Source organism: Lycium ferocissimum, chromosome 1 (genome assembly GCF_029784015.1).
Source record: "Lycium ferocissimum isolate CSIRO_LF1 chromosome 1, AGI_CSIRO_Lferr_CH_V1, whole genome shotgun sequence".
Lineage (NCBI taxonomy): Eukaryota > Viridiplantae > Streptophyta > Magnoliopsida > Solanales > Solanaceae > Lycium > Lycium ferocissimum.
In genome coordinates, this window is record NC_081342.1 from 51,925,134 (window position 1) to 51,952,168 (window position 27,035).

Sequence of the window (27,035 nt, forward strand, 5' to 3'; positions counted from 1 at the left end):
GGAGTTATTAAATAAAATAACCCCGGTATGCAAAAAATATAAAAGAGAGAAAACAAAACTTGCTACTAGTATAAAATTGGAAACCCCAAAATCATTATTATTACTTTTTAATATAATATAAGACTGGGTATTGAAATCCAGAAACTCGTGTAGCAGGAAAACGTTGAACATCAGGTCAGCTTTTTATTGATGTAATTATTCTTTGATTGACCAGTATTCGAATGCATACCGGATCAATATTGATCTTTTGTTGTTGATTAATTATGTTTTCATTACCCAACACAACTCCAACTTATTCTGATCTGATTTCAACCTCTAAATTACATTTGGATCTTTGCTTGCTTCAATCTTTGAATATTTTGTGAGTATAAATTGATTGATTTCCTTTTACTTTCTTATTTTTAAAGTGATCCGTCAATTCTTACAGGGTTTTCTTCATTAATTTTTGTTTTCTTTGATTCACAATATATCAATTAATTAGTTGCTGAAATGATTTCTTTTCAAGTTTCAAATATTCGACTTTTCTTCTTCCAAATTATAATATTGGTAATGAGTTACATGGTAATTTGGGAGGTTATAAGTCGTAAAACTTTACCAAATTAATGAATACAAGGGCATGTATCTTTCATATACAATTTATCAGTTAATCATGATTAGGTGATATATCCACTTTAAATTTTACTCCCTCCGTCCCAATTTATGTGAAGATATTTGACTGGGCACAAAGTTTAAGAATGAAAGGAAGAATTTTGGTAGTCTAAAATAAGCCATACATATTTGTCTGGCTGTAAATCATCTCATTAAGGTAAAATGGGAAGTTTAAAGGCAAATTGTTACTAAATATAGAAATGTGTAATTCTTTTTGGAACTGACTAAAAAGGAAAGAGTGTCACATAAATTGGGACAGAGGGAGTAATTGCTAGATTAAGTTCCTTTGATAGGTATAGACACCCGATGTAGATTAAGTGTTTATTGATTAGGTTCCTGTTTTGGTTAGCGAAGCTTAATTTGGACTTAGTTGTTTGGTAGGTTTTTATGATGTTTTAAAGGATCCATAAAATATACTCCATCTGTTGCAATTTGTTTTTCTGGTTTTGAGTTGTCACGAAATTTAAGAAAGTAGCTAAGACTTTTGAATCTTGTGGTCTTAAATATCCTATGTGGAAAGTTGGAATTATGGAGTTGCCAAAAAAGGAAAGAGGCATTCTTTTTGAAACAGACTAAAAAGGAAAGTAAGGCAACAAAATGAAACAGAGGGATATTAAAGATCTTGATAAGATTAGGATTTCTGGTGGTATTGTTTGTGAATAAGCCATGTTGTTTCTGTAGTTCAATTTCATTACTGCTTTTGGGAACATATGGAATAGAACTGTCAGACTTGGGATATTTATTTTGCAGAGTTGAAAGCCGTAACCTTATTCAGAATTTGTGCCAGAAAGGTGCATTTTTTGAGGATGTCGATGAAGTGAAGATATTGTAAATTTGGGTGAGTTAGATGAACTCTGCCTTTTTATATAGCAAAGAGAATTTTTTCCTATAGGAAAGAAATGAGGCAAACATTTTTTTTTCCTCTTTGGTAATCTTCTGACATTTTTCATTCCATGCATGTTTTCAGATTTGGAATTATAATTCTCAAAGGTCTCATGAGTACCTAAACTATTTAGTTATCACGACATGGATTCACCTGGTAAGATTTGTAAGTTATAATTCTTAAAGAAGATTCTTGTTTTTGCTTTTACTGTTGTTTTCTCTCTACATGCACATATTTTAAGTTACAGTGATGGTTAGTCTTTTCCTGGATGCAAAATTTGGTTCTGGACATTAAACTATTACTACCTGTTTCTCAGTCAGTTGCTTGGAAATTCTTTGCTAAAAAATGGTAACTCATAAGAATTTAGCCGCAGTGCGATTTTTCTAGTTATTTGTTGTGGTAAATATCGGAAATTGCGTTCTTGTGTGCATTTTATGTGAGAATCCTGAATGATTGACGAAAAGGCTACATTACTTAGTTCTGGTACGATGAATGGTGTTGTCTACTAGGAAGATATTTCTAGATCACAGCCCCTTTTTTGTATAAGATATGCTTCGTGAGTTTCCACCTGTCCCAAAAAAGCCCCTTTTCTCTTGGGAACTCACTCTTGGGAAATTAGCCAATTTTAAAAGATACCTTTTCTGATTAGATTTGGTCCGTTTCCGGTGAGTTTCTCTCCTCCACGATGGAGGGGAGAACCTATTTCTCAGCCGGAGATAAGTCTTTCAAATCTTGTATCATGTACTTTTTGCATCTCCTTGATGCCTTTTATTGAGATTACTTCACTAAGAAAAGTACTTGGTTCTATTTGAGCATGCAACTTGTCTTTGTTCACCAAGCTATATGTTCATGTGAACTTTTGACTGGGATATTCAATTCCATTCATCTTGATTTTTCAATCTCATTTGCTACTTAGAAGTGCCTGTTGGAGGTTAAATCCAATGGGAGTACTGAATCTGCAGGAACAAATTGTGGGGGTCTGTGTTCTTGGTTGGGTCTGTTTGCTGGACACAGCTAGTATGAGTTACCATGCTAGTGGCGCTAAAACTATCTTTTTTTTTCATCTTCGCTTGCTAGAAAAGAGTTAACCTGTACTGGCTGTATAACTTATTCTCTCCGTTAAAGTTTTTTTTTTTTTTTTTTTTTTTTGTAGAATTGAATTTAGTGCATTAGCCTACTTTTCTGGCATGTTCACTCATTTTGTTTTTTACTCACTTCAGCTGGACGTTTGCGGGATACATCTGTTGTTGTTGTTACTCTGGAATCTAGTGAAGTATACATTATTGTTAGTTTGTCTTCAAGGACGGATACACAGGTGATCTATGTTGATCCCACAACTGGGAATCTTCGCTATAATGCAAAGACAGGATATGATATTTTCAATTCTCAAAATGAAGCCTTAGATTACGTGACAAATGGTTCAAAATGGCTGTGCAAGAGTGTAATCTATGCCAGAGCTGTGTTAGGCTATGCTTCTCTTGGGAGCTATGGTTTACTTCTTGTTGCGACAAAGTTGTCGGCCAGCATTCCAAATTTGCCTGGGGGCGGATGTGTATATACTGTAACTGAGACCCAATGGATCAAGATTTCACTTCAAAACCCTCAGCCATTGGGCAAAGGTGAAACAAAGAATGTTCAAGAAGTGACGGAGCTTGATATTGATGGCAAGCATTATTTTTGTGAATCGCGGGACATTACTAGACCTTTTCCAAGTCGTATGCCCTTGCAGAATCCTGATGATGAATTTGTGTGGAATAAATGGTTTTCAATGCCCTTCAAAAAGATTGGACTTCCAGAGCATTGTGTTGTTCTTCTGCAGGTTTTACTTCATACTTGGTACCTTAGATATTGTACTTTTTTGTGTGGCATTTGATACTTGCAATGAGTTCCACTGGTATGTGTATGATGCAAGGAAAAAGAAGAAAGAAAAACAAAGCAAAGCCTTATGATCTGTGAAACAATAAGAACCTCATGTTTTCACTTTTTGTACTTGGTGTAAACCTTGTGATGTAAAAATTGTAGTTAACTTGGTAGATTCTCTCATCTCCTTCCACCTATGAAGGAAGCTTTTTGTTATGCACTTCTTCCGTAATGTTTGCACACCTTTTTTTCTTCTTCTTTTGAACTGGTAAGTAGTAGTTGTTGAAAACAGAAATCTGGCACTAAGTTGGTGCCAAGGCAAAAAAAATATTTTAGGATCATTCCGTACAGAACAAGAAAGGGTATATTCCACCTATACAAAAGCCTACTTCTGTAGTGAGTCTATAAAGTCAAGCATACTATTTTCATCTTTAACATCCCACAGGTTACACCAAAAGGCCAAAAACCATAAACAAGTGTACTTAATCTTGTGTACAGCCTCTATTTTCCCCACAAAGCATCTTTACATGTTACCCAACACATGCTGACATAGTATTCCAAATTTTCCTCACTGATTTTCTCATCCCCCTAATGCCCAGCTGGCTAGGAGATCCTTTACTGCATAGGGCATGGCAAAAGAGACTCTAAAAAGATTAAAAAACAGCGACCAGATCTGTCTTGCTACTGTGCAGTGCAAAAATAGATGGCTGACACATACCTGTTCTCTTAAGGTTGCCTTGGGTAAGGCATGCATCGTGCGAAGCTGTCCACATAAACAACTGACTTCGTAAGGAGCTTTCAACTTCCATAATCGCCAGAATTTTATGGCAAGAGTTCACTGAGAAAACTCCATCTACCTTCGTAATCCATATGGAAGTATCTGGTACCCGTTCTTCTAGGAGCACCTTCTCAGGATCATCTAAAAGTACGGCCATCCTAGGAATTTCCCAATCAAAACAGTTTCTATGAAAATCAAGATACTGGTTGTGACTATTCCAGCAATCTGAAACCAAAGCACCAGGATTCGAAGTGAAATCGTAATGTTTGCTCTCTCGGTTCTATTATTGAGGAAAAGGGTTTTCCTCCTCCAGATCCACCTGAGCTTTAAAAAATAGGATATGCTTTAGTTGGCTCATCAGTAAGTTATAAGTTATATGCTCTGTGCCAGCCTTTCAGAAGTTGAAGACATAAAATTATGAAAATATGTGTCAAATTCATTCTTTTATGCTTGAATAGAAATATCATCTGATCCTTTCATGGATAGACTCCTCATGGCTATGATGTTGGTCCTTTGTACAATGGTCACTGTTACAAATAGAATCTGATGACTTTTTGTTTTTTGATCTTTTGTCCTGGTTGTTTTGAGTGTTTATGTGAGAAGTCTTATCAACCGCCTTCCCTCTTCTTCTGCATTTTAACTTAAAATGCTAGTAAGATGAAGACATGATCATTCCACATCATATTTTAACAAATGGTCTTCTTTTAGGACTTCAAAAACTTTCTGATAACTGTCAAAAACATAAAGAAAGAACCATTAGATTGTTGGTTAAATTGGAGGTCGAACTGCATTACTACTCTGGTTTGATAATTTTATTGGTAACTGTCTGGGCTGTTTTCTAGCTCCAGCGTATTCCATGCCTTTGTTCTTCTATTCCTACCTATGCTGGCTGTATCTGAATCAGAAACTGAAGTTGTAACTATCTGTCATCTCCCGTCTGTACAACCCCCACCCCCAAAAAAAAAAAAAAAAAAAAAAAAGAGAAGAAAAAATAAGAGGAAAAACTTGTACCTCAGGTGTAATATTCTTTTTTTTTTTGATAAATAGGGTCAAAAGTCTTACTGTTATGAACCATTATGTTGAATGTGATATATGAATTCTCATTGGGACGATGATAATCCATAGGGCTTTGCAGAATGCCGAAGTTTTGGAAGCTTAGGTCAGAAAGAAGGGGTTGTTGCCCTCACTGCTCGACGTAGTAGGCTCCACCCTGGGACTCGGTATCTAGCAAGGGGCTTGAATTCCTGCTATAGTACAGGTAGCATAAAATTACCCTGTACATCTTGAATTTGATTTTTTCTTTTCCTTTTGTTGGCCTTTGGGAACAGCACAAGTTATATCACTTGTCGAAAAAGGAGGCCAGGTTATTATTGTTCTTTGTTGATTTTGTTCTTATGGATATGGTTAAGAATATTCCTTTATAATAGCTCTGCATTTGTTCATTTATTCTTCCATTACTGTTTGTTTGACATAGTTCTGCAGGATCTGCATGTTTTGGTTAGCGATAATACATATGTTTCAAACCTTATCTCTGGTGCAAAGTAGTTGTCTCTTTTCTTTCTCGAGCATTTCTGTGCTCATTCTATTATTGATTGAATGGGCCAGGGATCCACTATATGCCTTTAGTGTATACTTTCTGTTCTCTGCATAGAATGGTGGTATCCGTTCTATATCTAATTTAATTTCAATTTTCCAGCACGGTATGTTCTGATTAAATATTTTATAAAACCTAATGATGTTTAGATAGTTTAATTTTGTGTGATATGCTGGACATATACTTTTGCAAGAAAAAGAATCTGTGAGATGTTTACTAAACGATATCTGTCAATTTGTAATCTATTGCGAGTCTGTAAATGAGGCACGTTATTGTAATTATGATCCCTATTAATTTCGCTACTGATTGATGCGCAGGCAATGAAGTTGAATGTGAGCAACTTGTTTGGGTTCCCAAAAGGGCTGTTCAAAGTGTTCCTTTCAATACTTACATCTGGAGAAGAGGCACTATTCCTATGTGGTGGGGTGCGGAGTTGAAGTTAACTGCTGCAGAAGCGGAAATCTATGTCTCGAATCGTGACCCTTATAAAGGAAGTGCTCAATATTATCAAAGGTTAACTAAAAGATATGATGCACGAAACCTAGATATAGCTGCTAGTGGAAATCAGCGAAAGAGTGCTTTTGTTCCAATTATATGTGTCAACTTGCTTAGGAATGGTGAAGGCAAATCAGAATCGATTTTGGTTCAGCATTTTGAGGAATCTTTGAATTATATTAGATCAGTTGGAAAACTACCTTATACTCGGGTTCATTTAATAAACTATGATTGGCACGCCAGTGTGAAGTTGAAAGGAGAACAACAAACAATTGAAGGACTTTGGTACCTTCTAAAAGCACCCACAGTTGCTATTAGCATCACTGAAGGGGATTATCTGCCTTCTCTTCAGCGCATCAAAGATTGCAAAGGTGAAGTAATTTACAGTGATGACATTGATGGAGCATTCTGCTTAAGATCGCATCAAAATGGAGTGATACGTTTCAATTGCGCTGATTCTTTAGATAGGACCAATGCTGCTAGTTTCTTTGGTGCCCTCCAGGTTTTTATGGAGCAGTGCAGACGGTTAGGTATATCACTTGACAGTGATTTGGCATATGGGTATCAGTCATATAACAACAATGGGGGATACACAGCTCCATTACCCCCTGGTTGGGAGAAACGGACTGATGCTGTAACTGGGAAAACATATTTTATTGATCACAACACAAGGACAACCACTTGGAATCATCCCTGTCCAGATAAACCCTGGAAGAGATTTGATATGACATTTGATGAGTTTAAGAGATCGACAATCTTATCACCTGTCTCTCAATTAGCAGATTTATTTTTGCTTGCTGGTGATATCCACGCAACATTGTATACTGGCTCCAAAGCTATGCACAGCCAAATTCTTAGCATATTTAATGAAGAAGCCGGCAAATTTAAACAGTTTTCTGCTGCGCAGAATATGAAAATTACCCTTCAGAGAAGATATAAGAATGCTGTTGTAGATAGTTCTCGTCAGAAGCAACTAGAGATTTTTCTTGGATTAAGGCTTTTCAAGCATTTCCCGTCAATTCCAATCCAGCCATTACATGTATGTTTTATATTTTTCTCCTACACTCTGTTACATGTGACTCTAGTTTCTTTCATTTTCTTTTCTTTTGCTTTAACTATTGTTTTCTTGAATTATCAATTTTAGCTTCTTACTGGCATTCTTCTAAGCTTATTTCTTTACACCCAGTGAGCACATCCTAGTTGACCTGATCACCATATAAGCGAGGAAGTGGCTTTTTTATTCAAATCTTTGATAATTGTTAGCAACCTCGGTCTTTCTCTATGTATACATCACAATAATGGTTCTCCTTTCCCACATTCTTCTTGATCCATAAGCATGAACCACAACTTGTTCAAATCACGTTGAACTTCTATAATTTCCTCAAAAGTGTGCTTTATTTGGATATTGTTGGGAATGGGAAAGGAAGAGGAGAAGGTGAAAAGGAAGATAACTTACTCCACCTATTGCTTTGGAGAAATCTGTCTGGTTCAGTGGGAGGAGATGATCCCGTTTGATGACACATTGATAATCCCCTGCAGTTTTTAATGGGTGAATGGAGATGAAGGAAACTTATTTCTAGTGTCAGAGGGTTTGAAATGCTGACTTGAGAAGCTGCATATCTCTTCACTTTTTTCTGCCTTTCCCATTTACTTCCGGACAGCACCCAAAAAAAAAAAAAAAGATCCTAACTGTTTGTAATCCATGTTGCTTCTTCACGCCTTTCATCTTTTCATCCAACCTTTAGTGGAGAACGAGGTTCTAGCTACTATATTGGATATTTGGTGTTTTTAGCTTGATAAAGTGCAATCCTGGACAAGTACATGACCGAAGAGCGTTTTATTGGGTAAAATCTATGTTGCTCGGATACGGGTGCAGGTATTAGATCTGGATGCGGATATAGAGGTCGGATTCTTCATCATATAAATTTTAGGATTCGGGGGTATGGATCCGAGTGCGGATACAGGTGCTGGGATACAGCCAAGTAATGTATATTACGACATATAGAGTGTATATTTTGATTAGTTAAAGTTATTGAACTAAAACTAATAAAACTTCATTCTTTATAAACACCAATATTTTATTCTTATCTCGTTAATAGAAAAGCATTCTCTTACTTTTTATAACTTTCTCTATATACGACATAAACCCAAAAATCAAACCAAATACCCTATCAATCTGTAGTTCTCGGTCATAGAATGTGGTCAAAGTACCAAGGTAAATCGACCAAATCTGGTATGGATTCCACACCCATGTCTTGTCAACACGGGTGCAGCAGGGATTCTGAAGAGTCTGCACAACAGAGAGTAGAATCCTTTTGTTTTGGTTTCTTATTGGTTCATAACAACTAGGATCTTTCATGGTTTGTTACTATGTTTTTTTGCGGGCAGATTATGCAGGCTTCTTTTGTTGCCTTTTTTTTTTTTTCCTTTTACTGCTCTTGATTCATGTTTTCCACTCATGCCAGGCTCTTATTCTTGATCTTGCAATGCCTTTTGTCCATGAATCATCTTTCTGGCACTATCTTGTATATAAAACTGTTTTTTCAATAATTAAAAAGATTTAATATAGATGTGGTAAGAAAGGCTTAATATTGAAACAGGCAACGGAAAGGATAACTCCCAAAATTATTGAACAATAGGTTGCATCAATCGACTCCGAAGGGATTCAAGATGTTAAGTCACTATTTTCCAGATTCCTAACTTACGAGGTGTATATATGTGTGGACTCATTGATTATGATTTGACAAAGACAAACAGGACACCACATATGGAAATGTAATAACTTACAAACTAAAATGACGTTCTGGTTTCCATACTGCCTGGATTCAAAAACATCCTGAAAGTTTTGCTGAAGTTTTTTCCTTCTAAAGAGGAAATTATTTTCCAGTTGAATTATCTTTAAGCTGAATGATAAAAGTGGCATAAGCCTAAAAGTCCCCATATCCCCAAACCCCACTTGTGGGATTACGCTGGGTGTGTTGTTTTTGTAATCAGAGAAATTTTTCGTCAAATTTTTTGTAGTTGAGGTTATATCTTTGGTTGAGGCTAACCTTTTATTGTGAAAGTTATTTGAAACTTATTCTGTCACCGTTTCTTATCACTACATAGCGGCTATATCACAGTTTATGCTGATTTTGACAGGTCGCTTCCCGTCCCACTGGATGCTTTCTAAAGCCAATTGTGAACATGTTTCCAATTTCTGATGGTGGAGCAAGTCTTCTTAGTTTTAAAAGAAAAGCAATGACATGGGTACCTACCTTTCGGCATTTTATACTGCAAATTATTTGATAAAAAGAATTATCTACAGTATAAAATCCCCTGCTGTTTCATCTACAGTAGGTTCATCTATATCCTGCAGCATTGTGCACCTTGTCTCAGTTGTGTACACATCTTCATACAGGTTACCCCACAGGCTACTGATGTAGTTGAACTTTTTATTTACCTTGCCGAGCCTTGTCATGTTTGTCAGCTACTTCTCACTGTTGCACATGGTCCTGATGATTCAACGTTCCCATCAACAGTTGATGTCAGGACAGGGCGTTATCTGGATGGACTTAAACTTGTTCTGGAGGTCTGTTACATTTCTATTGTGAAATTATTATGCCTGTACCTGGTTGTTACTTGCTTCTTTGCTATTCATAAAATTCAAATCTACGCGGTGCTTATGCAATTTGCTGAATAGGCATTTTCTCTCTCAACTGTGATGAGTGTTTTGTGCCTTGCCTTTTAGATTCTGATAATAGCTAAAGGTGTGTCTGTAGGATAGGCCGATATTTGCGCTTTCCATCTGTTACTGGGAAAACAACATGCATCTATATCTCCTTTTCCCTGATAAAGGATTTTTTTTTTTTTTTGGTATTCCTACAGGCTACGACGTATCCTACCAAATGTCCGAAAACGGAAACCTTTCACAGAAAAATAAAATAGTTAAAAAAGTTTTCATGTGCCTATATGTCGGGTTACTGTCAAAAGTTCACAATTTTTACATGAATTTATTCACAGGGAGCTTCTATACCACAGTGTGCAAACGGGACAAATATTTTGATACCATTGTCGGGACCAATTAGCGCAGAGGACATGGCTATCACTGGTGCAGGTGCACGCCTTCATGCTCAAGATACATCCACCCGTCCATTATTATATGATTTTGAGGAACTTGAAGGAGAAGTGGATTTTCTTACTCGTGTTGTTGCACTCACGTTTTATCCTGCTGCGGATGGTGGAGGCCCTATAACTCTCGGTGAGGTACAAAGAAACAAGATAATTCTACTTTTTAGGCACCCTTTCTTTGTTTTATAGACTTTTACACCCTTTAACATAGTCTTGTGTGAAAGTGTTGACTACATCTCTCTGCATATGAAAAAGAAGACATGGTCCAAGTCTGATGACTAACCTAAGTTTTGACAGCGGTGCATGACTAAATGAAGCCCACCAAGTGTCGTTGGATGTGTAATGTTGTTATATAGATTAAAAAAAGTTTGCGTAGTAGTGAATAGAGTGGAGTATATTAGAAACAAAGTCGTAGACACAAACCAATAAAAGAAAATGAACCACTTGATAGAAGGTACGGACGCTGCATACGAGATGCATGAAAAACAATACATAAATTTTCTGGACCACATTCTTTTGATACCTGTTACTTTTGTCTTTAATTTCCTAAATATAGTCAAGGGGTTGTTGATTTACTTTTGTCTCTGTCAGTTTGATTGATTTTTGTTTGAAAAGCATCTCTAAGATCTAAAGATGCTGCTTTTGAACGTATTCATTTTTTCTTTGGGAAGTCTAAGGTCTCTGTGACTTAAAGGGCAATCAACTAGTAATTTGATTTGATCTTATGGAGGTATTCTAGACTTACCAATAGCTGTATAAGGTGAAACTTTTCTTCACTACTTTGATCCACTATGAGCTACTCGTTAGAATTACTTAAGTACCTCTTTGGATAAGGTAGAATTATGTAAGTACCTTATAATTGCTTCTAAATAAAGGACAACATTTGTATGCTGTCCTTTCGTTTTTTATTGATGTACATATATATATATTTGCCTTGTGGTGTTAATATTCATTTATCATCTACTATCATAAGTTTATTTCTACTTTTCCCATGTTTTATACATGTTGAAGGCAATCATGTACAGTGTGCTGTTTTACTTATTCATTGATATGGGTTCTTTTTCAATGAGAAATGCTTAAAAGGGAACTGGATATTCGTCGAAGAAAATTGGGACATAACTCAATTCCTAAAAGCAGAATGATAACAACCAAATTCAATGAAGCAAGGAATTCAAGTAAACATACAAGAACGACGTAGAAAATTAGGGAGAAGTGTTGGTTTTCTAAAAGACGGTGCAGCAAAAAGATTGAAAATATTGATTGAAAGTGTCTCTCAATTAATTTTATTAAGCATAGGAGGACTTTAAATAGCCAACTTAACAACAGAAAATCTGCAGAATAAAGTAGACTCATCCTACAACTAAACTACTTATTATTCTAGTAAATCAGCAGTAACAAAAGCAATTTTCAACAAGAAGAAATAGAATAGGATAAATTGAAGAATGAAACGATAATCTAATAAATAAATTACATTCAATTACTAGATTAAATTAATGGGAGAAGAGAATTGACTCATAAATGGAAATCCTTACTTCGGAGAATCCAAGACAGGTTCAAAGAAGAGATACAAGGGTTCTTCCCCAATGCTCCAAGGAGTAATCATCCAAATTCAACAATAGCTCGTGTACTAAAACCCTAATAACAACTATTTATCCTAAGGGTTACATGAGACATTAGTAATTACCACAAAAACCCTTAAACTACATCTTAATTAAAATAAGCTAAATGGGCTAAGTCTTGGGTCTTTTCCTTGTAAGTAACCACTTAAGCATATTGTGGACCTTCGTCAAATCGTCTTGGATGACTCTCTTAAGATTCCTCTAGCGCGTGAAAGATGTCGGAAAGTCTCCAAGCTCACGAGTGCTAGTGCGGGAGTTATCAGTGTACATTGTGCTGTTTTACTTATTCATTGATATGTTTTCTTTTACAATGATAAATGTTTAAAAGGGAACTGGACGTGCGTAGAAGAAACTTGTGTTATACCTAAATTCCTAAAAGCAGAATGATAGGCAAGTAACATTTCACCATCCCTTTATTTCAATATGAAAAACTCTGCATATCTTCTTTTGGGAAGAACTTCTGTACAAACTTTTGTTACTCACTAGTTTCTCGGCACGTGCACTGCACGTGAATATCGAGACGTGTTGTACATGGTTTTGTGAAATAATATCAATATTATTAGATCAAAGCTTTGAGTAAATAATCAATGTGGCATGGTAACTTATTTGTCAGGGTCAAGATGATTAGATATAGTCTAAACCTACGAAGATAAACAATCAATGTTTCATTAGATACACCTGATTTTCTTGTTTCAATTTTATGAGGTACAAATATGTTATGAAGCGTAGCTCACCTCAATTTTCCGTCCTTTTCTTTTTACTGTTAATATTAATATATATTACCTTTAATATCTCTTTTTAATTGATGTTAATTCAACGTAATATTCTTCATTTTCTCGCAAATTTGGTTGGTCTATGTGAACTTAAAATGTAGTAATTGTTCAAGTGCTAGAGTACTGATTAAAGAACGTTCAAGACCCTCTTGATACTTTCTTATAAATAACTAATGATCATAAAGACTAATTTCAAAAAGAAAATGTTTCTTTTGCAATTTTAGTTTGAATATGTACGTCTTTTGCAATTAAACTTGACTTGATAGTTTTTTTTTTTTGAAAACTGGTAAATTGTATTCCTCAGCATTAAGGATATGCTGGAGACCTCCAAAAAGTTATCCACAAAGAGCAGTAAGATAAATATTTACATGCTTCCTAAAAAGTCTACCAACTGTTCTGCTCCCTCTACATTTGCTTCTTTACACCAAAAATGAAAATTTGCAATACAGTTCCACTTAATTTTCTGCAGAGTATTAAATTTATCCTCAAAACACCTCCCATTCCTCTCCTTGCAAATTGTCCACCAGATGCATGATGGAACTGCTCTCCACCATTTCTTTTGAGAGTTGCTTCCTCCTCTTCTAATCCAGCAACTTAGTAAATCAGCTGTGTGTTCTGGCATGGTCTAACTGTTTCCAGTGAGACTGAAGAACAGTGACCAAAGATGGGCTGTCACTCCACAGTGCAGAAACAAATGACTGTTTGTTTCTGCAGTCTCATTGCAGAAATAGCATCTAGAGACCCATTGCATTCCCCTCTTCTGTAAGACTTCATGGGTGAGACAGGCTTTTCTGGTCACAAGCCAAGTGAAGCACTTGATTTTGGATGGTACCAAACTTTTCCACACCTTTGTCCATGGACCTGTTCTTCCTCCTGGTTGCTCCAGCACTTCCAACTTGTGTATTCTTCTGACTGAGAAACTCCCATCACTGTGATGTTTCCAGTTGATTACATCTGGAGTTGGAGAAATCCCTTTAAACTTATCAACTTCCTTCAAGAGCTCAGCCACCCTGCCAATTTCCCAATCATTCAAATTTCTTCTGAAACAAATATTCCACCCTTGTGGAGTCCAGGACTCTACCACAGTAGTATCAGGGATGCTGCAAATGGTAAATAGATCAGGAAAAGTGTTCATCAAAGGAGCTTGCCCAATCCAGAATTCCTTTCAAAATAGTACCTTAGTGCCATCACCCACCTTACAAACTATCTGTTCATTTAGACTTGGCCACAAGTTTCTTATAGTCCTCCAAACTGAAACACTATAAGTACTGACCACCTCATCAGTGCGCCACTGATTTGTCTGACCATACTTATTTCTGATTACATCCTTCCACAAAGCTTGATCTTCATTCACATATCTCCATAACCACTTCATCAATAAGCTATTATTGTGAAGTTTTAGATTTCTAACACCAAGACCCCCTACTTTCTTATCAAGCTGAACCTCATCCCAATTCACCAAATGAATACCCTTACTTTCCTCATTCCCATTCCAAAGATAGTCCCTCCTGAGCTTATCTAGTTTGTCCACCACCCCCGCTGGAATAGGGAACAAAGACATCACATAAGTGGGTAATGAGTCTAACACTGCCTTTATCAAGGTCAGGCTACCTCCAAGGGAAAGGTATTGAGACTTCCATTTTGAGAGCTTCGTTTCTGTTTTCTCTATAATCCCATCCCAGATGCCCACCTCTTTGTGCTTGTAACCCAAGGGCATGCCTAAGTATGTTGTTGGTAATTGGTCAATCTTGCAACCCAGAATCCCAGCTATTCCTTCTATTTGAGTCACTTCTTGAATAGGAAAAATGCTGCTCTTCCTCCAGTTGACCTTCAGCCCAGAAGTAGCTTCAAAAATTATAAGTATCATTCTTATAAAACTGATTTGAGCTGCTTCTGGATCACAAAAGATGATAGTGTCATCTGCATAGAGTAGATGACAAATTTCCACATTTTCCTCCTGCCTGTTGCTTACTTGAAAACCCTTCAACCATCTCTTTTGCATAGCTAATCTTACCATACTGTTGAGTCCTTCCATGGCAATGAGGAATAGGAAAGGTGAAAGAGGATCACCTTGCCTGAGTCCTCTTTCAGAAGGAAAAAAACCCACAGGTTCTCCATTCACAAGTATAGAGAACCTGACAGTTTTGATACAGAAACCCATCCACTTCAACCATCTTGCTCCAAACCCCATTTTCCTCAATATACTCAGAAGATAATCCCAATTAACATGGTCATAAGCCTTTTCAATGTCTAGCTTACACATTATGCCAGGTTCTACACTTCTCATTCTTGAGTCCACACATTCACTTTCTATGAGTGCTGCATCCATAATTTGGCTCCCTTTAATAAATGCCATCTGGTGTACTTATTGACTATTTCATTCATTTCTTGTCACCCACTTGTTCTACGTAATATGACATGAAAATTTAGATGTTTTAATTTTAATTTCTTTCTCCCTTTATGCTTAATCATTTTATATTCTGTACAATTGGTGGAAAAATTGAATTATTCCTTCATAAATCAATGCTAATTCATTAGTTCATGACACCAACCGTAAAAGCTGGATTGAATAACTCTCTCTCTCTCTCTCTCTATATATAGCATTATTTAATAATATTATTATAAAATAAACAAAGAGTTGCGTCCTTTCAATAAACCAACTAATCCTTTGAAAAGTTCTTTACGAACAGCCAAATAGTTTCTTTAAAAATTAGTTATTAATGAACGAACTCAATTATTTACACAATATAAATCAATATTTTGCAGGTTTTTTTATATTATATCATTATTAATATAAACATATTTTTAAAATTGTATTTTTGTCAATCAACTCTTTGGTTTTAGGGCTTCCCACATTTATAATAGTATAGATTACCAGTGTAAAAAAGGAATCTTTGTTACCTGATTGAAAAAATAGCAGTGTTCATCCAATTCTCAAAAAGAAATTTGGAAACGCATTACAGAAAGAAAGCATCATTTTTTTTATTATCATGCAATTACATGGTCTAAGTAAGATGGCTTTACTCAATTGTGGAGCCATGCTGTTGCATGACATTATTTTCAACTCTTCAGTATATTTTTCTCTGTTGTAAAAAAAATGCAGATTGAGATACTTGGAGTGTGTCTTCCATGGAGGTTCATACTGAAACATGAAGGCTCGGGCACTGGATTTTCTGAACAAGCAGAAACCCATCATGATGTTACTAACCCTTTTGTGACTGAGCCCAGGGAAAATCCTTTCGCTTCTGCTTTAACCACTGGTACACAAGCAAACTCGTCTCCTGACTTATGGGTAGACCTTTTAACGGGTGAAAGCAGAATTTCAGATTCTAACAGGCAGCCAGAGACTGAAACTGTCTTCCATGGCGAAGATGACTTGCTTGACTTCTTGGATGATGCTTTTGTCCAACAACCAAAAGAAACTAACGTTTTTTCCAACAGCACGTCTAAAGGGCCTACTGACAATAACACTCAACGCTATTTAGATTGTTACAAACTCCTTGTGGGACCCCAAATGGTACGTGTCTTTTTGGATTTTTATATTACTTTCTGAATTGTTACTTTTATGCTTCTGAATCTCTTCTTTAACTTTAGAAGAAGTAAATGATTTAGCTTGTAAAGAGTATAAAAATTTAATCTGATTTTGAATTTACACATGAGAAATGCTTTATTGCAAAGGTGAAAACCTAAAACTATGAAATAAAGAAAGAACAATGATGAGATTGAAGGAGCCTGATATTTCAGGAATTAGTTAGTTAATATGAGCTCAATGCAATTACATGCTACTAATTACAAATTACAATGACTAAAGCTCCGAATTTTGTAATGTCAGTACTCATTATATAGTTAAGATAAATTAACTATTTCAAGGTTGAAAGTTACAAGAGAATCAAATTATTGGGTTGAAGGTTGGATAGTGATGGGTTGAGTTTGAGCTGCTTCATGGGTTGACTTTGGCTAGCTTTTGTCATGAATTAAGATGGGTTGTGCCTACACTTAGCCCATTTGTAATATAGCCCATGCCTAACTCATTAAAACTTGGGTGGGTTGGGCGGGTCAAATGGGTTTGGGCTGAATTTTCCACTCCTATTTAAAATGTTAGGCAGAGTACGTAGTATTACTTAGTATAGTACTCATAAGGGATTTGTTATATACTTCTCCACTTAACTGTAGTCTGTAGCAGGGATTTGTAGTGTAGTACACCTAAGGGATTTGTGGTTGTACAAGTAGATAAATTTTTTTAAAACTATATGATATTTAGTGTTTATGAAGACTTCTTTGTGGATTTGTTAAGAAGTTTATTGATAATCTCTAAAAGGAAATAATAAAATTTCAGTCAAATTGGGCGGGTTGGGTTATGACCCATCATTTAGCCCATCTTAGCCCAAACAAGCTTTGCGCAGGGTTGGGCATCAACCCATCTTGACTCGCCCAACTTCAGCCCAAACGACCCATTTGCCACCCCTACTTATGATAGGCTACTGAGCTATATGTTTCTACACTCGTAATTGCTAAGAGTGCAAGAAGAAATGTTCAGATGACCTAACTGCTCTAGGAATTGGCTATAAATGCAAAAACTGTGATCTTAGCCAGTCTAAATCATGAAAACACCTTGTCGTAGTTATAAATGCTTATTGTTACTTAGCTTGTTGAATTGTGATGATATCCTTTACCTATATCGAAAAGAATGTGAAGGGAGGTGGTAGGTATCCCGTGGAATTAGTCGAGGTGCGCGCAAGCCGGCCCGGACACCACAGTTATCAAAAAAAAAAAAAAAACCGAAAAGAATGTGAAGTCCAAACTAACGTTCTTTCTAGCGGATAAATCGTTACTTAATTGTATAGAAAAATTAATAAAATATATGAGCCAATTCTCCAAATTAAAATCTCTGAAGTTCAGGTTTCCCTTCTCCCAAATTTTCTTTTAAATGTGAGTTTTTGATGCATTTTGTCAAAAGGGTGTAACAAAAGGTTGTTCTTTATATTAGGAAGTGTGTTTTAAAGAATTTAGCTTCTAATGTGGAGTTTAATGTACTTGAGTATGTCAAAGATGTAGAGCTTAGAAGTTTCTTTGAGGAGTTGACCAAGTTGTCACGTGGAAAAAGGAAAAGGAGGGATTTCATGTTTAGTTAAATTATGATTTATTTAGTATTAGCACTTTGGACTAACAAATATATGAACAAAATTGAAAAGAAATTCGATAAAGTAAAATATCAATTCAGGAAACACTCATTGGCAACGTAAATAAATGCTTTCTTTGTTTCAATTTACATGACATAGTTTGAACGACATGTAGTTTAAGGAAGAAATGAAGACTACTGAAACTTGTGGTCTTAAATATGCCATAACATTTGTGTGGTCTTGAACATAGCATAATATTTTTGTAAAAGATGCTTGTTAACAATAATAGGGAAGTTTAATGGTAAATTGTTTCCAAATATAGAAATGTGTTAGGGTTTCAGGGTTCAGGGTTTTAGGGTTTCAGGGTTTTGGGTTTAGGGAATTCTTTTCGAAATGGACTTATAAGGATATACTGGCATATAAAATAAAACAGAGGGTGTATAAAAGAGAGCATTTAAGTGACTATTTTAATGTGAACTACTCCCTCGGCCCAAAAATGGGCTTTTACCAATAATTTCGAAAATTTTGAAACTCGACCTGTTTACATACACTAATTTAAATAATAACAACAACAAATTTTCATAACAGGACTGAAAAGAAAAACCCATAAGAAGATTAAAGTTTAACTACAGAACTTTAAATAACTAAAAGAAAATAGAAGGCCCAGACAATTCGAGAAGGGGTTGGAAGGTGGCTGCTTATATATGCTATCAAGATTATAGATTTGCATGACGAGTGTTTGATTGTCCCGCAACTACAATGTGATGAAAAGTAATAGCCATGAAGCTCTAAACAACAAAATCATTGGATTTCTAAACGTCCCAACTGTCTGTAACTCAACCTCAAAAGCTAGCTCATGAGGGGAGGATTTCCCAAGACCATATAAGGAGACCAAATACCCATCCCACAGCCAATGTGGGAACTCAATATCTTTCATCATTTCCCTATCAGTGCTTCTTCAAAGATGATTCTCATGACCATCCATTTTTTGTTATTAATAATTTGTGTATGAAACTCCATTTTGCTATTAATAGTCCTTTGGGGCTGTTACACTTGTAAAAGTTTCACTTATTTTATGTGCATGTTTATTTGTAGTACTCCGACTCTGATCCAGTTGGAGAAGATTTGTCATCTATTTACACCCGTATTATGACCATTTAACTATGCAGGAGAGAAAGATAAGTTACATGGCAGCTATGAAACTTGAAATTGAACGCTTTCGCCTGAACCTCTCTGCTGCTGAAAGGGATAGGGCATTGTTGTCAATTGGTGTTGACCCTGCCAGTATAAGTCCAAATCTACTGCTTGACAATTCTCGTATGGGAGGATTCTGCAGGATAGCAAATGTCCTTGCTTTGCTTGGACAGGCTTCTCTTGAGGATAAAATTACTGCATCCATTGGTCTTGAGATTGCCGATGATAGCGCCATAGATTTCTGGAATATAGCAGGAATCGGCGAAAGATGTTTGGGTGGGGCATGTCAAGTTCATTATGAAAATGGGCCTGTATTGAATGTGCCTTATGTATCATCAACTTCAGCTGCTGCACAGACCTCTTTTGTGTGTTCTGAATGTGAGAGAAAGGTTTGTAAAGTTTGTTGTGCAGGGAAAGGAGCTCTTTTACTTGCTATGTTTAACTCTAAGGAGGTTCCTATCTACAATGGTATGAGCAGCCAGGGGGGAGCAATCTATGCAAACGCAGTTGATTTATCCTCAAATCATTCCATGACACTTGACGGTGTCATTTGCAAAGCCTGCTGCATTGATGTTGTGCTTGAGGCTTTGATCTTGGACTACATCAGGGTTTTGGTTGGCCAGAGGAGAAAAGCACGTGCAGATAGTGCTGCTCAAAAAGCTGTAGACCATGTGATCAGATTTACTTCGAGGAATTGTCAATCTACTCCAAATGCGCATGCGGAATTATTTAATGGAGAGGAATCACTTGCTGAGTTTCCTTTTGCAAGTTTTTTGCACCCGGTAATATTTTGGATCTATCCTAATCCCAATTATACAGCATTTTTCTTCTTAGAAAACCGTTTCTTGTTTTAGTTTTTCTAAAACTTTATGCAAGAGGAGTGATTTAATCTTTTCCATGTTTTCATGAATCTGTGGAAATCAAATGCGAGTGACACAACATCTCATGGTTGATGTAAAACTGGATTGAACGCAAAAGGCTTCTACTTAATTTGCCTAATTACTAAATGCCGTTGAAAGAATTATTTTCTCCATCTAGCATCATCTGCAGTGACGATGCAGTGACTAAGGGGAACCTTGATTTGATGGAAGCCTAGGTTTTAGCTCAAACATTGTGCCATTCTTGTCGACCGTACTTCCTAAAGAAGTCAGTTCTCTATCTTTGTCCTGATGAGAAAACCAGATTCTCTTGCCTGAAATTTGGTATAGGAAGAATGGAGGTCTCTAAGCTATTTTGGGCTTGTTCTGAGATGGCAACAAGAGTTGATAGTATTAGATGGATGAACGGAATTTAGGTAGCCAGTAACGGGGCTTAAGACTGCCAGGCGGATCTGGATAGGTGATAACAAGCAAAAGTGGAAGGGAGGGAAGAGACTGTTTTTGAATTCCAAATAGAAGTCTATTGGATAAGCTCCTTAATGTTAACAACTAAATCTTCAGTAGAAACTGTACAAATCACATCACGTTCTTCACGTGACTTTATAAAATGTATTGTATGCTAATAACTATGTTGTTCCTACTGGGGTCAGTGCTAAATGATATGAAAGAATAAGATTGGTCTTTAGATTTCAAAATCTAGCTTATATTTATTTAGAGATTTGTATGATGAAGGTTCCCTGAGAAACCATCTAGGCGGCTTTCAAGTTGGCAAAGATCAACTTAACTAACAATTTTCTGTTGATTTAGGCTGTATTTTTGTTGCAAACAATGCCAGTAAAATCCCTGATTGGACAATATTTAGCTGAAGTTGAAAAAAAGTACTTGAAAGTTGAAATCATGAGCTATAACTATTATTTCACTTGACATGCTTACCAATCAAGTTTTTCTACTTCAAATTCTCCATTTCAAGTTGAAGTTGAAAAAATAGTCAAAATTATAAAACAGTGTTTTGCAAATAATGTTTTTCCAAACGCCTGCCTCTCGTTTGTTTTTTAAACAATAGTATTTCATTCTTTAAACTTCAACTTGAAATATTATTTGCAAATCAATATTTGTTCTAGTATTTGATCCATTATTTCAACTTGAATAAAAAATTTGAAGTTGAAAAACTGGTTTGAGGTATATTTCAAGTGAAATAATGGTTTTCACCCACAAAACCTTAATTTTTTTCCATGGGAATGTCATGCCTAGACACAACTTCAACTTCCAGATACTCTTTTCAACTTAAATTTCAAATACTTTTTCCTTAACTTTAATCAAATATTGACCAAATGCCGAGTTACATAATTATCATTTTTTGGCTGGTGCTTAAAGAGTAGAATATGTTTTTGTTTCTTGAGAATTAACCTCTAGAAATACAATCCTATTATGGTCCGATTTGAGCCCCTCCGTTGATCCTTTGCCTTCCAGAGCTTTTCGTCGAAATGAGAAAGAAGATAGAATTTTAAGAGGTTAGCCACTTCGGTGTTCCATTTAAAATTTTCTTTTGAGGGCTCAAGTAGAAAGATCATGGAAAAAGTACGCAAGTGACAAAAAAATACTGGAATATGAAATGCTAAGACCACAGATGACAGGTTGTGTTTTCAATAAATATTTTGATTAATTCTCTCCTGATTCTACGTTCAACTGAGCTCTCTCTTTCACTCCCTATCCTTGATCTAGTGAAATATTTTCTTTGGCATATGTTTTTTGTTTTTAAATGATAAAGAACTTGCAAAATAGATCTTTACCAAATTCAACTTTAGACCTTTATCAAGTTGTTGACGAAAAACATTTGGTTCCTAAAATAAGTTTGATCTATTACAAGCAAATATATGTTTGATCCATCATAAGTTTAAATAAGTATGATCACAATTACAAGTTCAGGAACCAAATGTGATTCATTTATGCTTAAATGAAGTATGAAATTGAGTTTTGGGACATATCCTTCTCTTTGGTCTTAGCATATGATACTGAAACATTTGAAGGGCTTAAAAAAAGTAGATTTGATCCTTCTCCTTGTTGTGTAGGTTGAAACAGCAGCAGGATCTGCACCATTCATGTCGTTGCTTGCTCCATTGAATTCTGGAGCACAAGATTCATTTTGGAGAGCTCCCCCAAGTGCTTCCTCTGTTGACTTTGTCATTGTCCTTGGCGATTTATCTGATGTTTGTGGTGTTGTTCTTCTAGTTAGTCCTTGTGGCTACTCGATGGCTGACGCTCCTGTTGTAAGTTCACTCCTCGCTTAACAAGATTTTTAGCTCTAGCAAGTTTTGTGTCATATTCAAATATGGAGAAGCCAAAACAGTTTGGACCTGATGAAAATGTCATGCTATCGTGCAATTTGTTATAGTTTATTAGCTTAAGTTATTTCATAGATTGACTTCCAAAAGCAATTATAATTTGTCTAACAAAAATTGCATGTGATATTTTATGACCCCTTTGGTTATTCATTACATGATTTGCCTGTCTTTATCATCAGAGAATGCTTTTTTCTTATGGTGAGACATAAGAATCAAACTGTTTATCCAATCTCACCTTGCACCTCAAAGACGGAAGTGTAAAATGTTGAAATGAGAAAAAAGGCCTCAAATGTGCCGTCTTCTAGGACTATATAAATTGAACTGGAAATAATGGAAAAAAGGTTTCCTTTCTTTCGGGTGGAGAGGGACGTTCTATGGAATTTAAAGTTCTCTCTTCCAGCCTACTCTGCCCGCCCAAGGTGGCACTTACCTTTTCTCTCTGGAGGTTCCATAGATGAGGGATTACAGTAGTATGTTAGTTTGCCCTATGTTCCCATTATATTATTTGGGAGAACTGAGTTTCAGATGTGGAAATTTTGGAGTTCCCTATGAAGGACGGATTGTAATAAGATGTTTCTCATTCTGTTTTCTGTGAATTTTTTTTTTCCCTGAAAAAAGCAATCTTAAATGTTTTGTTAAGTAGTCTACAAATTTATGCAATATGTTTAATCAATTACTCCTACTCTTAAGCTCATTGTTTAAATAACTTATAACATACCTATAAGTTTAAATGGCCCTAGATTGACCATAAAGATGAAACTTGCATATGACAGATTCCTAGCGACTTGCTTGTTGTTCATGTGATTTCTCATGTAATTGATGTGGTTTGACATTCCTCTGGTGCTGCTGAATTCATGCTTTAAATAACTTGTTATTTACCTGCAGGTTTACCAACTTGCTTATGACACAGATTCCTAGCAATTTGTTTCTTGTTCATGCAATTTCTCTTCCATTGTATAATTGATGTGGTTTCTCATTCCTTACACCACTGTATTAATGCTTTAATAACGGAAACTTATGCTGTCTGTGCAGGTTCAGATTTGGGCAAGCAGTAAAATACACAAGGAAGAAAGATCATGTGTGGGGAAATGGGATATGAAATCTCTGATCACCTCTTCATCTGAGCTTTGTGGACAAGAAAAATCTTCTGAAGTGCCTAGACATGTAAAATTTTCTTTCCGTAATCCTGTTCGATGCCGCATTATTTGGATAACGTTGCGTCTACAAAAAGTTGGCTCGAGTTCTGTAAATTTTGGAAAAGACTTTAGTCTTTTGTCCTTAGAGGAGAACCCATTTGCGGAGCCTGTGAGGCGTGCTTCCTTTGGAGGATCAGTTGAAAGTGACCCATGTCTTCATGCTAAAAGAATCTTGGTGGTTGGAAGCCCATTGAGGAAAGATGTTGGGGCACCAAGTCAAGGCTCTGACCAGATAAATACAAGCAATTTGTTGGATAAAGCTCCTCCACTAAACAGATTTAAGGTGCAGCAACAACTCTCTCTAGCAATTGTTACCATTTAAAGTTTTGTCAAACTCCTGCAATAAAAAAGAAAAATATAATTCTAATCCATTCCACATCCAGGTTCCCACTGAGGTTGAGAGGCTAACTGACAACGACCTTGTTTTAGAACAGTTTCTACCCCCAGTTTCACCGATGCTGGCAGGTTTTCGTCTTGACGGTTTTAGTGCAATAAAACCTCGAGTCACCCATTCACCACCTTCACAGGTGAATCCATGGGATGTTTCTTCTTGTATATTGGAGGACAGATTCATATGTCCAGCTGTATTGTATATTCAAGTGTCTGCTTTCCAGGTATGAGGATACTATTGATGCGATTTACATTTTATCGACTGATATATTTCTTTGTCAACAAACTGTTAGACATCCTTCTTGCGAACTGATTCCTTTTTTGATCTTTTAAAGCTACTGCTCTTCCCTGTTTCAGTACTAGACACATGCATTTTAGATGAATCTCATCACTAATGCAAAATGCCACTTTGCTAATGACCTGCAGGGTGTGATTAAATTTGATATGATTAGCATAACCTAAGAATTATTTCAAGTACCATCTTAAGTAAACTAAAACTACTCTAGTATCTCTTGCCAGCATGTAACATATATGTCAGTTTCTCCCTCAAATGGCTATAGTTCTTCCATGCCTATTTATTTGTACTTACATGCTGACAAATGTGTGCACTGGTGCGAGATGTTCTATATTCAAGTTAATCTTGCTCACAGATACATGCATGAATTGTATTATTAGAAAGACTCCTGTAATCCCCTGACAGCCATGTTTCAAATGGTTCAGTCAGTGGCGGACCTAGGACCTAGAATTTTGCACAAGCGGGTTCAAATAAATACCACAGTAGCCAAGAATAGAAGCAGCATCAGACGTAGCAAGCGAGAATTGCTTGCAACTCTGTTTTTCTTCTTTCTTATCGCGCTCTCATGATGCAATCATCATCTCTAAATCACGTTCGTTATTTTTTGACAAATTGGATATTCAAATTTATCTTTAGAATAATTTATCTATTTACTTTAACAAGACTTTCAAAAAATTTGAAGATAATTTTTTTCTTTTACCAAAGTTCTATCTAAATAGTTTAGAGAGCTTATATGCTAAGCCAAAAAAATCAATATAGAATAAATAAACATTTTCGATATAAACCAAATCAAATTAAGCTAAAATATAATAACTAAATCCAACAAATATGCTTGCATGTTTTTCAAAAAGTTATGAAAGAGACAAAATTTGAAGATTTTTTAAATTATGACCAAAGTTCTATCTAAATAGCTTAGAGAGCTTATATGCTAAGCCAAAAAATTCAATATAGAACAAATAAACAGTTTCCATATAAACCAAATCAAATTAAGCTAAAATATGGAGTAATAAATAAATCCAACAATTATACTTGCATGTTGTACTAAAAGTTATGAAAGAGAAACAAAATTCACTTTGTATAAAGTGATACAGATTCCTAACGACTTGCTTCTTGCTCATGTGATTTCTCTTTCATCATGTAATTGATGTGGTTTGCCGTTCCTCTTGATTGCCATTCAATTTGTGGGTCCATCCCTGTGTTCAGTAGGCTAGTAGTGTTGGACCTTGATGAAGTAGGTAGATATATAGAGTTTAATATGCCACGCCAGCAATAAATCCTTACCATTGTGGTGTCTCCCTCTGCTTGCATAGGGATAAACAGAACGCCGTTAGAATTCATCTGCTAGTGATGGATGGTTAAGGTTGACCAGAATTTTACTTCCTCTAGATCAAAGTGAGAATTTTGTGACAATGCTTCAAACAGACATGAGGAGCTAAACATATATTGACATTTTTATGTTATTCTCTTAGTTACTAAAGATCTATTACATTTGAGTATAATATGTTTGTCTTCGAGTTCAACTAGAATTTGCTTCATGGAGAAGAAAAGCATCTAGACATCCTTGGTGAACATGCCAAAAATAGAAATTCAAGCTAATGTTGTGTTGGTTTATGACCACTAAAATCACATCTTTAGCTGAGCGATATGGACTTTCTTTCCTTCTATGTGTAGTAAGAGTTCTTGGGCTAAGTAATTCATGATAATACTAGATAGGTCACCCCAAAACAGGACGGAGACCCAAATCCCTCCTGTTTTCTGCCTTCACAAAGGGAAATGTTTTCCAATTGGCACACGAGATTGATATGGTTTTTAGTGTATGAACAAGTTTGTTGAGCTGTAAAAATCACTTGTCTGGTTATTTCTACAAACTGTTATCTGGTTTCTGTTATACCCATATGATGTGATTTTCAGCAGTTACAGTAGACAATTCACATGACAATTATCTACAGGAACCACACAATATGGTCACTGTTGCTGAATACAGACTGCCAGAAGTGAAGGCGGGGACAGCAATGTACTTTGATTTTCCTAGACAAATTAGTACTCGTCGAATCTCATTTCGGCTTCTTGGAGATGTTGGTGCATTCACTGATGATCCATCAGAGCAGGATGACTCGGATGCTAGGGTCCGGATTGTGGCAGCAGGACTCTCTTTGGCTAATAGAATCAAGTTGTATTATTATGCTGATCCCTACGAGCTCGGAAAATGGGCTAGTCTTTCAGCTGTTTGATTAGGATAATCAAACCAATTAAGTTACCGGTTACATGATTAATTTTGTATTTTAGGAGTCTTTATTCTTGTTGCTTTCAGGTGCTTCATTAAAACATTATTGATTCATTTCATGTTAATTTGTATAGGAGAGAGTTTGAGTTTCCATTGTTGTTAAATTCTGTATAATTTGCTGTGGCGGAAGGGAACATTTTGCAAGTGTTGGATGTATAATTTCGAGCTTGTATGATGAAGATATAACGGAGTTTGCGATACTAACGAAATTCATCTATATTACTATAGACTGTAGAAGTGTGAATGCCACAGTTGAAAAGCTAAAAGACCTAAATACCCTTCCAAATATCCTAAATACCTTATAAAACAATAACTAAAAACACCAAGTTTGTTTGGATGGATGTAATTCTTCCCTTATCAGATTAGAACGGGGAAAAACTTCCTCTGAAGGCTGGCATTTTAATATGAGAATGAAGCCTTGATCACTATTAATGTGGAGGATTGGATATGGGTGTCTTCCACAAATGGAGAACAGTTCTTGTACTGCCTAATTAACTGGTAGAAAGAAGCTTAGGTAAGAATTGATAGACTAGTATGTATAGTAATCCTCTCTTCCTTACTGGTGGATTGTTGTTC

The 27,035-nt window shown here is 36.0% G+C and overlaps 1 protein-coding gene across 5 annotated transcripts; it reads left to right on the forward strand.

The window, feature by feature from the left end:
- Positions 1–32: 32 nt before the first annotated feature.
- LOC132055314 (probable phosphoinositide phosphatase SAC9) lies at positions 33–26,668 on the forward strand. 5 transcript variants are annotated; one of them, XM_059447058.1, is made up of 15 exons: positions 33–174; positions 1,399–1,486; positions 1,616–1,696; positions 2,752–3,350; positions 5,295–5,427; positions 6,081–7,297; positions 9,400–9,507; positions 9,659–9,829; positions 10,261–10,503; positions 15,864–16,277; positions 19,050–19,856; positions 22,022–22,219; positions 23,327–23,773; positions 23,874–24,104; positions 26,125–26,668. In XM_059447058.1, exons 3-15 carry the CDS (start codon positions 1,675–1,677, stop codon positions 26,404–26,406), a joined length of 4,872 nt encoding a protein of 1,623 aa, XP_059303041.1. In that variant the 5' UTR covers positions 33–174; positions 1,399–1,486; positions 1,616–1,674; the 3' UTR covers positions 26,407–26,668. The 5 variants fall into 5 exon arrangements, with proteins under 5 accessions (XP_059303041.1, XP_059303060.1, XP_059303068.1 ...); XM_059447077.1 differs by having other exon boundaries at positions 1,616–1,687; XM_059447068.1 differs by lacking the exon at positions 33–174 and adding an exon at positions 219–361.
- Positions 26,669–27,035: the final 367 nt, after the last annotated feature.

What these genes read in the sequence shown, in the direction of transcription:
- LOC132055314 (XM_059447058.1), top strand. Translation starts at nt 1,675, where the DNA reads ATGGATTCACCTGGTAAGATTT. An exon ending in TCCTTGTGGGACCCCAAATG is followed by an intron (nt 16,278 to 19,049) that starts GTACGTGTCTTT and finishes TTAACTATGCAG; the next exon opens with GAGAGAAAGATAAGTTACAT. An exon ending in TTCAAGTGTCTGCTTTCCAG is followed by an intron (nt 24,105 to 26,124) that starts GTATGAGGATAC and finishes AATTATCTACAG; the next exon opens with GAACCACACAATATGGTCAC.